Raw genomic sequence first — 14,149 nt, 5'->3', positions numbered from 1 at the left:
GGCGTCTGGCACTGTGTCTGCCCCAGTCAGTCTCTGTCCACAGGGAGGCTCTTTTGATCCAAAGCTCACAAGGAAGTGGAGGGGCTTGGAGGGGATGTGTAGGCGCTGGCACCTGTAGTTGGGCAGAAAGACTTGTCAGTGATCACTGCTACACAGCCAGGGGCCCCTGCGGCAGTGGAAGTCTGTGAGTCGCGGACATGAATGAGGACCACAGCGTGTCTTGTTATTCATTCAGGTGGTTTATTCAGCGCGAACGTTGGGCCATCCCATCTGTGTGATTTTACAACACGAGACGTCAGATGTATACTCAGGAGACCCCACAGAATTGAGTGCCTTTCAACAGTACAGAGCCATAGGTTACAAAGATCAAAATACAAATGATCTCCCAAATTTGGCAGGAAAAAAGTACAATAGGAAGAAGCCTGGGATGGAAGGGCACTTGCTTTTCAGTAAGGCAGTTAAAAATGAAATAAAGTCGGTGGGGGTGGGGGAGCAAAAAACCAAACCTCCAAACAAACTCCCCACAATGCACTCTGGCAGGCATATAACGGACAATAGAAACGCAGACACAGGGCTCCAGCCAGCTGTCATTGGCAACATGTGTTCCTCAAGTGAGGCATCCGGAGAGTCGGTGTGAAGACGCATGCCAGAGGAGAGAGCTGCTGGCAGGCATTTCTACCTTAAGAATGGGCCCTCCTCCCTCACCCCAAGCTGGCTTCCACCTCAGAACCCGTCCTCCCCAAGATGGTGGGACAGTCTGGAATGCAGAGAAGGCGGTAAAGGGGCATCTCCTAAGGCATTAGGCTTCCCAGGGCATGTCCTTGAGCTCAGCTGTATCTCCGTTGATGGCCTAGCTCAGTAAGGAGGACTGAGGCTGCACCCCCATCCGACAAGCCCATTCTGTGAGAATCTGGGACAAGCTTTCTTCTCCCTCCATGGCTTCCACACTCTGATCTCAGGCTAGATCATCTGGCAAAACTCAACCTTGAGTTCCGCAAGCCCTCTCAGTCCTTGAGAGCCAGCTGGCCTTGGGAACGGTCTCAGTTGCAAGGTCTCAAGACTGAGGGCATCTGGCTTCATCCTGGAGTGCAGACGTCGGTCTGCCAGCCAGCAAAACGAGAAGTGAGCACTGATGCCTGTTTCCATCTCTAAGAATAGAGGATTGGACCAAAGCACCCTTGATGGGCTTTCCAGCCAGAAAATATGGCCTTGTTCTCAGCCTGAAACATAGGGTTTCCTCCTCAAGCTCCAGGCTTTGCTTTCTCAATAAAAAGTGTGTGACCCTGCAGAGCTGGCAGCCATGGGCCCCTTGAGACTCCACATGGAACAACGGTAATATTTTAAAAGTCACCTGAAATTTGTCCTAAGTGAAACTGTCAACATTAATTTCGGGGTCAGGGGAGACAGACGGACACAGAATATGTCCTGTCATCTTCAGTCACTTTTTTAAAAAGTAGGCTGATAGTTCCTGCCCCTATCCCATTCCGCCAGGTTCATCGAGAACACAAGCAGGGCGCTCCCTGACAGGCTCCTATGAAGAATGAACGGCATGGGCCAATTTTCGGGAAGCACAGCCGATTGGTAACTTGTTTCATGGGGCCTGATGGGGCAGACACCAAGACGGAAATGACGGAGAATGCAGGAGAGCCGGTGGTTTAGAGATAGACCAGGCTTCCCCAAGAGGTAGTGAGTTCTCTGTCCTCCACGGTGGCGCGGTGGTGGACAGATTGTAAGCAGTGATGGAGCGACCAGGCTGGATGACACACAGGCCCTTCCCCACTCACAGCTTGTCATCGTAATGATTGAGTGTCTTCCGATGATTTCTAGAGTCGCCCCTCTGGGACACGGACCTGGGCAGCCTGCTTCAACAGGAAAGACCCCCAAGTTTCCTCTCACCTTCTCCTCCCCACCAGACGGCTGCTCTGGAAGATATTAACAACAACAACAAAGAAACAGCCCAAATGCCAACGCTAGAGACAACATTCTGGCGGCAAACAGTGATTAATATCCATTCCCTGAAAGGTTAGCAGGGCCATTAACTATGACGGGAGCCCCCATCACTTGGCAGGTGTAGCACATGAGCGCAGTTCCTCCTGCATTACAACACCGGTCTTGAATCCTTTGGTTCCCAACCCTTCATGGGATTCGGCCATGAATGATCCTTTTACATGCTGGTGCCAAATGAAGAGTCTGTTCACTGACATGAGAAGTTTGTCTGTTTGGTTTTAAAGACCTTAAAACGAAGTCACATGAATGGCAGGATACTGGTGTGCCCTTGTGACAACCCCCAGGTCTACAAAAGTCACATACGAGGCCAGGCCAGGCACAGTGCGCAGCTAAGGAGATGACAGTGCCCGTTCCAGATTTCGGATTCCAGTTTTGCCCAGGAGCACCAAGAGGACAGAAGGCAGCGCTGCACGGTCACAGGTGGAGGGAGGCGGTCTACAAACCCAGCAGGCCAGAGGAACTTACTCCGCCTGAGGCCCCTGCACAGCGCAGCCAGCCAGAGCCTGCTTCTCGGGCGGGAGGCCTGGCCCTCTCTCATTGGCAGAAGTCTGGTGCCCACAGATCAAGCCATCAGAAAGGGCAGGAGAGACTAAGGCAGGTGGCTTGATGAGAGAACAGATTTTTGCACATGGAGGTGGAAAAAAGTTCAGACGGCTTCTGTCTTTTCTCTCACCTGAGCTGTTTTCAAAGAAGGAAAAGTACCCACAGCCTTCACTTTCCAGAAACACCTTCCTTCAGAGGCAAGCCGGCCTGGGCCTGGAGGGAGCATGAGCGCAGCGTCCGGCTGAAGGTGCAGTGCTTCCCTCAGCCCCCCTTGGAACGGCACGTGAGCAGATGGATTCTGACACCACATCTTCCTGGAGGGAAGCGCACTGCTGTCTCCACTGGGAACACACATTGGCTGCTAGAGAGACAGTGACACGCTGCCTTCTGACAATTTTGGGTTCAATCTTAGAGAAAAAATGCTTCTAAAAAACTATGGGCGTGTCCAGACAGCAGGTTACTGACCCCTCAGCTGACAGGCCCCAGAAGCCCCTGTGAGGAAACACTTGGTACTGGCAAACACAGGGGGCGTGTTGTGGGATGTCTTCTGAGCCTTTCTAACTCAGCTGGCAAGGAAAAAGGGCGAATACGCCCTACCTCTGGCCCTTCTGGATGCCGGATGCCATCAGCGTCCTCGAGCTGTCCAGCAGTGAGGCAATCCCCAGATGCACAGTGAATCTGACTGTGGAAACCTCCAGGAGAACACCTTGACCGCGCCCATACCCAGGACCACCCAGAACACATTCTGTGTACATTCATTGACACATTTGAAAAGGTAGCCAGCTGATAAGCATGCAGTCGAACACTGGTGAAAGCTTGGCCGCAGGGCATACAAGGCGTTTCCATTTGTGGCTGAACCCACCCAGAGGGTGTGTGCTCTGCCCGGGGAAAGGGGAGTGGCCTTCAGGCACTGCCACTTGCTCCCCTGGGACAGGAGCCCTGCCTTCTCTGTGTTGGCGCTGAGATCAGGCCATCTATGCAACAGGAAGGCTCTCTGCGGGGCCAGCCTGCCATTCCTCCTATGATTAAGGCTTACCAAAGAACTCAGACTTGAAGCGGAGAGGAAAATGACACTTTTGACCATGATACACAGCGAGATGGCCAGAAATCCAAATCCAAGTGCCTTTCGCTTCTTCCCACCCTCTGCCCTTCAACACCCTGATTACAAAATTTGAAAAAGCATGCTTTTGGATAAAGCTTTGTTTGTACAGGAGACTTTGGCTCTGATATGATTAGAGAGAAGAATCCGACTTTTTGAATGTATTTTTTAAAAGTTAATTATTAATACTTTCTTAGAAAATAATTTTAGCACTTTCTCCCTCAGAGGGAGCCAGATCACACACAAACATGGTCATCAGTGGCGTGGCCTTTGCGTTACGACTGTGGAGCCACGGAGACAGGGCAGCCACAGTGCTGAGCCACGAGCTCCTGACTCTCCTCCACAGTGCTGCCCAGCAGGTTCCCTGGTAGCTGGTACCTCTGAGACATTAGCCCCGAGTCACGTAGAGCAGCCACGTCCCAGGAGAACAGCTTAAGCCATAAAAAGCAACTGCCCCAGAGAGTGAAGCTGAGGGGCTGCAAAGGACTTGGTTTTCTGTGACAGCCTTTAGTCATGGTTCTGGAAGCTGAACACACAGCTCCGAACCTGCGGCTGTCCCCTAACATCTGACTTTGATTTGAAATTTCTATGCTGAGCATCAGGGTGTGCTAGCGGTGAAGTGGCAGTCACCTCAGCTACCAGAGGTGTGAAGCAGCTGTGACAAGACTGGCTGGCACTAAGCAGGCGATTTGCCAACCAATCCTGACTGGGTGCTTCCCTCCTGCTAGGAGCACAGAGCGATGAGGGGGGCCAGTGCCAAACTGACTTGCTGAGGGACAAAGCTTGCAGTGAAGGGAAGTTTGTAGGCCTCTGGAGGGCAGCGTGCACGTCCAACCTTCAGCCAGACCTCGTTGCAGCTCACACTGTGGCAGCCTGGCACTAGAAGTTGCTATTTTTTTATCCCACGTTTCCAGTAGAATTGACTTAATGCTTTGTTAATTTCTGCAATACATAGTTTTTCTATCTTCTATCTTTTTATGCTCCATTTTTTTTTTCCAAAAAAAGAAATTCTTTCTATACACATGCTGAATCATGAGAATATAATCCTCCTGGCCAAAAAGATGTACAGTATTCATCAAACATTTTTATTTACAGTGAAACAGAACAGTCTTCATGGACTTAACCATCACCTGGCCATCAGGCACGCCACCTCCAGGTGCGCCCTCACTCGAGCTGCTTGCCGCCCTCCGCCTTCTGATCCAGCCTGCTCTTGTTACTCTTCACCATGTAGATGAAGTAGGCCAGGGTCTCTTTCTCATTCACAGGTATGTTCCTGAAGTGCCGGCTGACGGTCTACACGGGGGGTGGGAGTGGGGAGAAAACCCAGAGTTCTGTTACACACATACAAATCAGGACCACAGATGGTGCTAAGCCCGGCTAAAGCCCACCACAGGAGCAGGGAGGACTGCGAAGATCATGGAACGCCCTTCTCCCCCAGGGCTCTAGGTGGTTTGGTTTCCTGGCTTTCAAGAGATCACTGAATACACAGCACTCCCAAGACGCATCACTATTTTGGCGAGAGCCAGCCGACCAGCCAGGCATGAGTTCAGACTCATCCCCAGGGAGAAGAGCCTGGGAGTGCTCGGGTGGGCGAGCTGCTACATAACCTCCCAGACCTTGGAAGTGGGCAGGAAAGTCCCTTATAGTGGCGTCAAATGAACGTAAAGTTGAATGGATGTAGCGTTTGGACCCGAGAAGTTGCCTAACTAGTACTCAACCATCTCCATGAACCACATCAGAGCTGAGGGCAAAGTCATCCTTTGGGTAAGTGTGTGAGTGCGGGAGTAAAGGTCTCCTCTGGCCCCATTTCCACACACCCGTCCCACCAGGGGCGAACACTGGCAAGTGGTTCAGGGCTCTGTTGTCCTCCAACAGAAGGCGGTATTGTAGGATCTGTGCTTTCCTGGGTAGATCAGTGCAGGAGAGATTTGGGAAGAAATAATGGATCTTAGAAACCTCATGGGAAAGACCAAAACCACTGTAGCCTTTAGGGCAATCTTTGAGAAAATGGCTTGAGGTTGCTGGGGCAGCAGATCAGAGAAAGGGGAGGAGAGAGAGGGAAGCAGAGAGAGAAGAGAGAACTGAGAGATTATCTCTGATCTGAGTGGTAGAACTACCGTTTTCTTTTCTCCATTTCCAAAATTTTCTACTGCAACTGGCAGAAAAACAGGTGAAGGGACCAGAGAACGTCCTTGGCAGAAGTGCTGAGCTAGGCTGGCTGTCTGCAGACAGCAACAGGTAGGGCAACAGGTTTTCTCCTTACTGCCAAACTGCTATGACTCATGCCGGGGAAACTCTCCTGGACTCCATTTATTATCCATTACCAACATCCACATTGAAGGCACCGAGAAAGACAAAACAAATACCCACCCACCCCTGAACCCCCAACAACAAAACAAGGAAAGAAAAAGCAGCCTGTCAGGACATTAGAGAGAGAGAAAAAGTTATTTCTGACATGATCCCCAGCCTGACGCTGTCACCAACTTGCTGTGTGCTCTTAACAAGTACTTTGCTTGGTCTCCTTTCTGGAAACGGACCTTTCCAGGTCCATGCTGTGCAGCAGAGGGAGCGAGTGACCAGGCACAGCCGCAATAGGGGAGAAGGCGGCCTCACACCAGAGACACAGCACAGTCCCTCTTTAGGGCCAGTTTTGTCCACCTACTTCTGCTAGCTGGGCCTTATTGAAGCCTGGTCTGGTCTGCAATTTGTAGTGTCGTTTATAACGCCGTAGAGTGTTCACCTGCAGCTGGAACAGATCGACCTAGGGAGAAGAGGAGAAACACATGAGCCGTCACCCAACCAGCCCACACTCGCAAGAGCCCCCATGTGCCTGCCACTCCATTAGGTGCGGCTGGGAGGGCTACAGACAAGTCTCGAAACGGCCCTTTGAGCTACAATTTTCCTGGTAAGGTAATTCTGGTGGGATAGGGTGACCACAGAAGGCAAGCGGAGGAGGTGAAGCTTAAGCCAGGCAGGGTTTAGAAGACAAGAGACACAGAAGGGAGTGAGGGAGGACTAGGTGGGCCAGAGCTTGTTGGCAATTTTGATGGCTGTAAACAGTGGGTTAGGTGGCAGCATGCCTTGAAAAGCCCAAGGAGCCATCAGAGACAGTGCAGGATGATGCTTTCAGAGGACAGATCTGGTGGGCGGTTGTGGGAAGGGGTTGGTGATGCTCTTGCAAGGGTCCAGAGATGACATGATGAAGCTGAGCTGTAGCAGGTGATGAGGGAGGGCAAGGCCAAGACCAGAGACGTCCTGCAGGAAGACATGTCAGCAGTGGGCAGCAGGCTGCAGAGCGGGGAATGAAGGACAATAGCTGGAAGAACTGTTATTCTCAAAAAACTGTTTTTTCTGGGCTCATCCTTCAGGTTGTTTGAATCATGACCAGCCCTCTATAGAAAGCCCAACACTACTGTGAAAAATCAGCTGGTTGGGTCTGGGGTCTCCCCAGATGGCTGGACAACAGAGGGAAAACCAATCTCAAACTCATTGCCACCGAGTCGGCTATGATCGATAGGCACCCTTTAGGAGAGGGTAGAACTGTCCCCTTGGGTTTATGAGATGGCCCCTCTTTATGGGAACAGAAAGCCTTGTCTTTCTCCCATGGAATAGCTGGTGGTTTCAAACAGCTGACCTTGGGGTTAACAGGCCTTCATGTAACCACTACCCAACCAGGGCCCCTTTGTGTTCTAACACAGGAGGAGAGGGAAGGTGCACAGTGATGAAATATTGACAGCCCAGAAATATGGGCTGCCTTCACCAGCCTCTAAAAGAGATGCCCTTGCTTCTGGCAGATGGAGAGCGCTTAAAAACGAAATGAGTGATTCACACAAGGGACCAAGGTCCTTCATTCTTTTCAGAATATTCCTCACAACTTTGTGTGTGTGTGAAAGGCAATTGAAAATGGAAAACACCCATTTCTTTATAAACTAATAATAATAATGCTGAAAGGCAAGACTGGAAAGAGGACATGGGGAGGGGCCGGGGGAAAGGACTGCATTTTCAAAGGTTTCCTCCACATCTGCAGACAAAGGCCCGCCCACTCTTCCTATTCCTACACAGTCATTTTCACTCCGAGGGGCTGCCTTATGAAATATTCATGCTTCAAATACTCAATGCACGCTATAAATGGTTCTCCTTTTGCTGAGTCCTAAGTGAAAACAATTTAGACAGAAAGGAAATCTAATATTCCTTCCTGCAGGCCCCCTTAATAGGCGCGGGCACCTGAAGGGAAGGTGGCCTTCTGGTTTTGAGAAGCCTTGGTCTCATCGATCGGTGCCGTGCTGCCTTACAGGCGACAACGTTCTTCCCCGGGGGACGCTGGCCAATATCTGGAGACACTTTTGGATTGTCATGACTCGGGGTATTGTGACTGGCAACTAGCCAGGGCTGTTACCGATAACAAGGGAGTACCTGGCCCACTGTCACGAGGGCTGGGTCGAGGACGCTGGTCTAGTGTAGTGACCGGGGAGTGTCCCAGAGTGGCAGAGCTGGTGTGAACTCACAACTTCACTTTCACCTTTCTCCTAAGGAAAGGCCGGGCTTTCGAACGGTTGACCTTGCGGTTAGCAGCCCACTGGGTAGATCCAGTACCTCACCAGGGCAGGAGGAGACCACCGTCACTCCTTAGCACAAGGATGCCACAAGGCCACAGGCAAGGACCAGATTGGACGGCACCCGGGGGCCGAGGATTTCACCTCTTACCTCAGGAATGTCGGTGTCATGCTCCGGAGAATCGCCGCCATCGTCACTTGTCTTCCTCTTTCTTTTATTCCGTACGCTCTGGATGAAATTTTTGTGGAAATCGCAGATATACAGGTGCCTTACCTGATGGGAGGCAAAGCCAAATCAGAGCCGCCGAGTCCCTGGGAGCCCCAACAGATAGCTGTCAGACCTTGTCAAGTGCCAGCGGAGTGGGAGGCAGCACTAGACGCAGGCTGTTACTACTGAGTTCCCACGCTGGGCGGCACTTTATAAACCAAGTCCCCACTGAATCGGGCAGACAGTGAACTGGAGAGGCTCAGGGGGGAGGCCCCCAACGGGAAGGGAGGGTCTCTCTGGAGACCCGGAAGCATTCCAGCTGGGAAGAAGGGCCAAGACTTGGGCGCCTCAAGTGAGGCAGAGGAAGAGTGCGGAGGTGCAGGGTGGCCGGTGTCAGGGGTGGGGTGGCTGCCCACGCTGGAGAAGCAACGAGCTGTGGAGAAGCCCTCTCAGCCTGTGATCTGACTGTGGGCTAGAAGGCCTGGCTCTGAAGAGAAGGAGGAAAGCAGCAAAGAAAGGGGGCACTGAGGGTGGATGGGCCTTACACCGGCAGCCGCTAAGTTTATTTCCATGTATCGATTTCTAATTCCTGTGTAACTTTACATCTGCCTCCCAGAGAGGACTGGAAAGCAATGCAGGCATTCTCACAAGGTGGGGCAGGGCTGGATACAAGTGTTGCTTCTCAAATGCAGGCGGGGACATAATGGCAAAGGTAGTGTTGGCTACCAGGTAGGGCAGATGAGCTTCTTAAGAAGGTTAAGTACAAGGGTTGGCTGAGGAAATAATATAAAAACAACAAAAAACACACTTCCAGAATGAGAATGCCTGAGCGAATGAAATGGTTTGTTGACATGGAAACAGATGTTGCACAAATGTTCTGGAGAGACTTCTGAATTTGAGTTTATTCCTTAAATTCTTAAAAATAAAAGTAAGTTGATAGGAAATCAGCATCCGCTCATTCAAGGCTTTTCATGGTGAAAATATTGATCACTTATTTACTCTGAGTAATCGCTTTCATGTGGCTGGATGAATGAGTGAGGAGCAGGTTCAAGTTTATACAGACATGGTGTCTTGCAGACAGCAGATGCTCAACAAATATTTGGTGCATCAACACAGGCATCTAAAAGCAGCTTAAGCTGGTAAAAGTCATCATTTAGATGGGGTTATCTTTGCCAGATTCAACTATGCCAAAGTGACGCAGACACTGTCAGGTATGTGCACACACCAGGGTGTCCTGTGTACCAGGAGGGGAGCCAGCCCTCCTCCTAGCTGCTATCTTGCCCCCTTGTCCACGCTGCTCCTCAACCTTGCAGGGTACCAAACCTAGTAGCGGACAAGGAAGGTGACCTAAAGCTTTGGCTGGGAGATTTCAGGCCAGAACACAGGAGTAACAGAATTCTTGCTGGAGCAGAATGTGGCAATCCCAGTGAAATTTCTCTCTGTCCCCGTCTCATTTCTAGAGGGGCACATCGACCCCAACATCACCCAGGGCTCCTGGCCTCTGACATCTGTTCTTTCCTACCTTAACGGTCTGCTTTACACTACTCTCAACTTACACTTGTCTAAAGACAAACACAAAAACCCAACAAACCAAAACAAAGACAAATGTCGACTGGAGGAATGTTTGAAAGCATAATATATAATAAGGCATAGACTACTGTCAAAGTCAACATACAAAAGCGTATGGAAAAATGGAATTTAAGAGATAATGGAGTTTCTCCATGAACTTTTTGAAGGCCCCTTGTACAAATTAAACTACTTGTGTCATAAAAGAAAAATAATTTCTCTACAACCAAGCTAACATAATGGTTTTGCGAAATTCCAGGGCTGAGTGGCCTTTTGGGAGGGTGGGGGTGGACTGCAGCAAAGGTTCTAGGATCTCCGCTCCTCCCCTTAAGTTCCGCTCCCTGGAAGTTAACAATTCTGGTGACACAGTAGTTACTGAGACTGGAATTCCTGCCCAAGTCTGAGAGAATGGAACGGCATCATCCCTTTCAGAAATACTGACTGCATACCATCACCTTGAAACAACCTGTGCACGATTCCACTTTCTCCCAAACCTACTTATCCCCAGCAGCACCGCCTTTGGGGAAGGCTAGAACCAGGCTCAGCTGCCTCTCATTTAGGCAGTGCATCTGAAATCATCAACAGAGCTCAGCACGGGATTTCCACTGGAGTCACGGGGTAACTGCAGCCCCAGTGGCAGCAGCCAAAATTGTTTTGATCTAAGGGCCTTAAAGGCTTAAAAGGATGGAAGGCTTCTTCTTTTTAAAGATCTGGACAATATTATTGTTATCAGCTGCTTCAGGAAAGGTACAGCAACCTATACAAAAGGAGGCTGATTCCAAGTGGATGAATTTATTGCTATTCTATATTTTTAAGCATTTCATATGAACAGGTTAGCCAATTAGAGACTACATTGGTGTCTAGACAATTGTTTACTTTCAGAGGAACCTGCATTCATTCACATCCACATGTTTTTTTTAATGTCATTAATTCATCCCCATGAATCTAAATAGCACCTTTCCATTCAAGAGATGCAAATGCACTATAATTGTTAAAAACAACAAGAGACTGGGAGCCAGAGAGCCTGGAGAAAGGGTAGGGAAGAGGTCTTACTCATTAAAGACTTCATCAAGGATTATGCAGAGAGACTGGAATCAGATAATGGGTTTTTAAGTAATTTTAAATTTTAAGCAATTTGCCAGCCTTTAAGGTGATGTGGTAGCATAGTGGGTAATGCCTTCGACTGCTAATTGGTCAGTAGTTCAAAACCACCATTTGGAAGTAAATGAGGCTTTCTATTCCAGCAAAAATTTAGTTTCAGAAACCCATAGGGGCAGCTCTACTGGGTCCTATAGGGTCGAGATGAGACAGAATTGCCTCCATGACAGTGAGTTTGGTTTGGAAGGTGATGTGTGACTTTGGACAATGCCCCGGTTATCTCTGGGCCTCAAAGAAAAGGTAAAAAATTAGTCTCCTTGCTCAGTTTAAAAAGCAATGGAGGATTGACTCTTTGATTTTCCCCAACTGCGGAGAAATGTGGTTTCTAAAAGGGAAGGGAAGTTGACCGTTTGCACTCAGAACTAGTCAGCCTGAATACTAAATACCCCCCAACCTCATTTCCAGTCCCTAATCACGAAGAAGCCACTAAAGGCTTGCAGCAACAGATGTCAAACTAAAAAGTTCTTAATTGGTTGACAATAGGCACATCTTTAGAATTGTTAAGTAGTAATGGCAAAACCCACACAGGAAAAGTTAACATTCCTATAATTAGACACAAAATACGATGTAAATCACCCCCACCCCGAAACCCGCAAGAAACCAACAATCTCCCCCCCACCTACCCTACTGCATTTGTAAAGCAGCCACCTCTAAGGGGAAAAATAAAACCATTCTCCCCACACCCCTTCCTTCCAGATACATGGACTCCTAGATTTGGCCTTGGCCTTATTTTGTGTCTGCCACGAGCTTCAAACAACCCGTTTCCCCACGGCTGCCCGGGAAGCGGCGAGCTCGGTGACCCACCCGGGCTGAGGCCGTGGCAGCCGGGGGTAGCAAGTCTCCTCTTTCCATTTCGGAAGGATTCCGAGAAGGCGGGGAGAAGTTGGGGTAGAGCCGGGTCCCTACAGCACCCCCACCCCCGAGCCCTGCTCCTTTGCGGGCCAACAAGATGAAGCCACCTCTCACGCTCTAGCGGCGACAGCAGTGGAACAAGATCGGAGCTGGGGACGACCCAGCCCCGGCAGGGCGAGCCGCGGAAGGCTCGGTGGCCCGGGTTGGGGAGCGATCGCAGGCGCGGCGAGGCAGCGCGGAAGCCCCAGCCTTTGAAATTCCCGGCCGGGCTCGCCGGTCCGCGGAGGGCGGCGGCGAGGCCGGGCTCGGGGCTCGGGGCTCGGGGCACGGGTCCCGGGTCCGGCGGAGGGGCACTCACGCTCTTGTCGATGTCCAGCTTGAGTTTCTTCTGCGAGATGCTCTTCTGGACCCTCTTGCTGAAGGAGGCGTTGCCCGCCGGCCGCGCGCAGCGCTCGCCGTCCTCGATGAGGCAGCAGCTCTGGCCGAAGCCTGGGGCGGCAGCGGCGGCGGCGGGGGCGGCAGGGGGCCCTTCGCGGCTGTCCTCCTCCGTGCTGAAGCCGTTCATCTCCCCGCGCCGCGCCGGCCCCGCTCGGGGAGGGCCCCAGGCAGGCCACTCTGCGGCCGCGGCGCCGCTCGCGGGGCAGGTCGCCGAGGCCCCCGCACCCGACGGTCCCGGAGCCGGGGTCCAGAAGAGGCGCTGCCCTGGCCCGAGCCCGGGAGGCCCGGCTCCGCTCCGCCGCGCTCCGGCCCCTCGGCCCGGGCCCCGCGGCTCCGGAAACCCCCTGCCTCCCCGCCCGAGGCCCCGGGGCCGTCTCCCGCGGCTTGCACGGCCCCACCGCGGGTCACCCGGAGGCGTCTCCTGCAGGGGCCCCGGAATCCGCACCCCCGGACAGGGACGTCCGAGAGGGCGCCCCAGCAAGCGGCCGCTCCCCAGGGACTCGGAGCCTGCGCTGCCAAGGGGTTTGCAGGGCCCCCGCCGGGTCCCGCTTTCTTTCTGCCGCCGGGCAAACTCGCTGCTGGGCAGCTCTCTCGGGGTGGCGCGGCCTCCTCACGCGGGGCCTGGCCTCGAACCCGCGGCGCCCGGGCCCCGCGGCGCGTCTGGCCCGCCCTAGCCCGGCAGCTGCTCGGCTGCGCCCCGAGTCCCGCGGCAGCCCCCGGGACGCTCGGCCGACACCCGCCCAGCGCTCCGCACCACAACAGTTCTCGCCCCCCCCCCGCCCTTTACGGGACAGCGGAAGTCCCGCCTCTGCGCGCCCATTGGTCGAGCTGGCTCACTAGGCGGGGCCGCGAGCGCCGCTGGCGCGTCCTATTGGACACTGTCGCCGCCAGTTCCTGGCGGCTTGCTACTTCCTGGACTCTGCTGGGATGGGTTCAAAGTAGAGAAAGTGGAAAAGACAAGAGTTACCAGGCGAGGGAGGCGGACGGGGCCGCAGACTCTCTGACCCTGAGGAATGATGATCAGTTGGGGCCTGACTGGCGGGACTGCTGGAATTTCTGGAAATAGAGGGACAATATTCTGGGACCGTCAGAAGTAGATGCGGGCCGAGGGCGCTGAGGGACAGCTATGGGGGTAGGTGTAGACGGAAGGAAACCTAGAAGGTGTAAAGGTAATGTCATGAAAGGGACAGGTTGGGTGAGACCGAGGCGGGACCAGAAGACCCGCCGACTGGGAGGAGGGAGTGTGTGACACCAGACTGCTAATTGTGGCCGGAAAGACCGAAGGACAAAACTGGCACAAACAAGTGGGAAGAACCGGTGGAGATGATACGGGTCTGGTGGGTCTGATAGGGGTCACGCTGAGTGATAAGCTGGGTCAGGACAATCAGATGCCTGGGGGCCGGGAGACCCCCGGACTGGAGATGGGACTGGCTTGGGCGGACGGCTCTGAAGGAGACCGGGAGGTAGGAGTGGGGGGATACCCAAGGGTTGGGTGGCCCCTGTGTTGGGAAGACTTTTGGGGTAAGTTCTGAATAGTGGGGCTGTGAACCACCACGATGGGAAGCGGGGGGTGAAGGGGACCTGCGGAGGAGGTGGAGCAAAGCTGAATGGGGCGGAGGGAGGGAGTCAAGGTTTGTGGGCCTGGGGGAGAGCGTGAGGTGTGACTATCAACAACCCTGTAAACTGCAGCTGCTGGTGCAAGGTTGCAGTGCGTTGTTAAGCCCC

At 52.7% G+C, this 14,149-nt stretch overlaps 1 protein-coding gene across 1 annotated transcript; it reads right to left on the bottom strand.

The window, feature by feature from the left end:
• Positions 1–220: 220 nt before the first annotated feature.
• On the bottom strand, positions 221–13,168 carry SAP30L (SAP30 like). The gene is made up of 4 exons (XM_075541869.1): positions 12,345–13,168; positions 8,354–8,476; positions 6,312–6,410; positions 221–4,942 (listed from the first exon to the last, which is right to left on the bottom strand). Exons 1-4 carry the CDS (start codon positions 12,549–12,551, stop codon positions 4,814–4,816), a joined length of 558 nt encoding a protein of 185 aa, XP_075397984.1. The 5' UTR covers positions 12,552–13,168; the 3' UTR covers positions 221–4,813.
• Positions 13,169–14,149: the final 981 nt, after the last annotated feature.

Source organism: Tenrec ecaudatus, chromosome 2 (genome assembly GCF_050624435.1).
Source record: "Tenrec ecaudatus isolate mTenEca1 chromosome 2, mTenEca1.hap1, whole genome shotgun sequence".
NCBI classification, from domain to species: Eukaryota; Metazoa; Chordata; class Mammalia; order Afrosoricida; family Tenrecidae; genus Tenrec; species Tenrec ecaudatus.
This window is presented reverse-complemented; position numbering and strand designations above follow the sequence as displayed.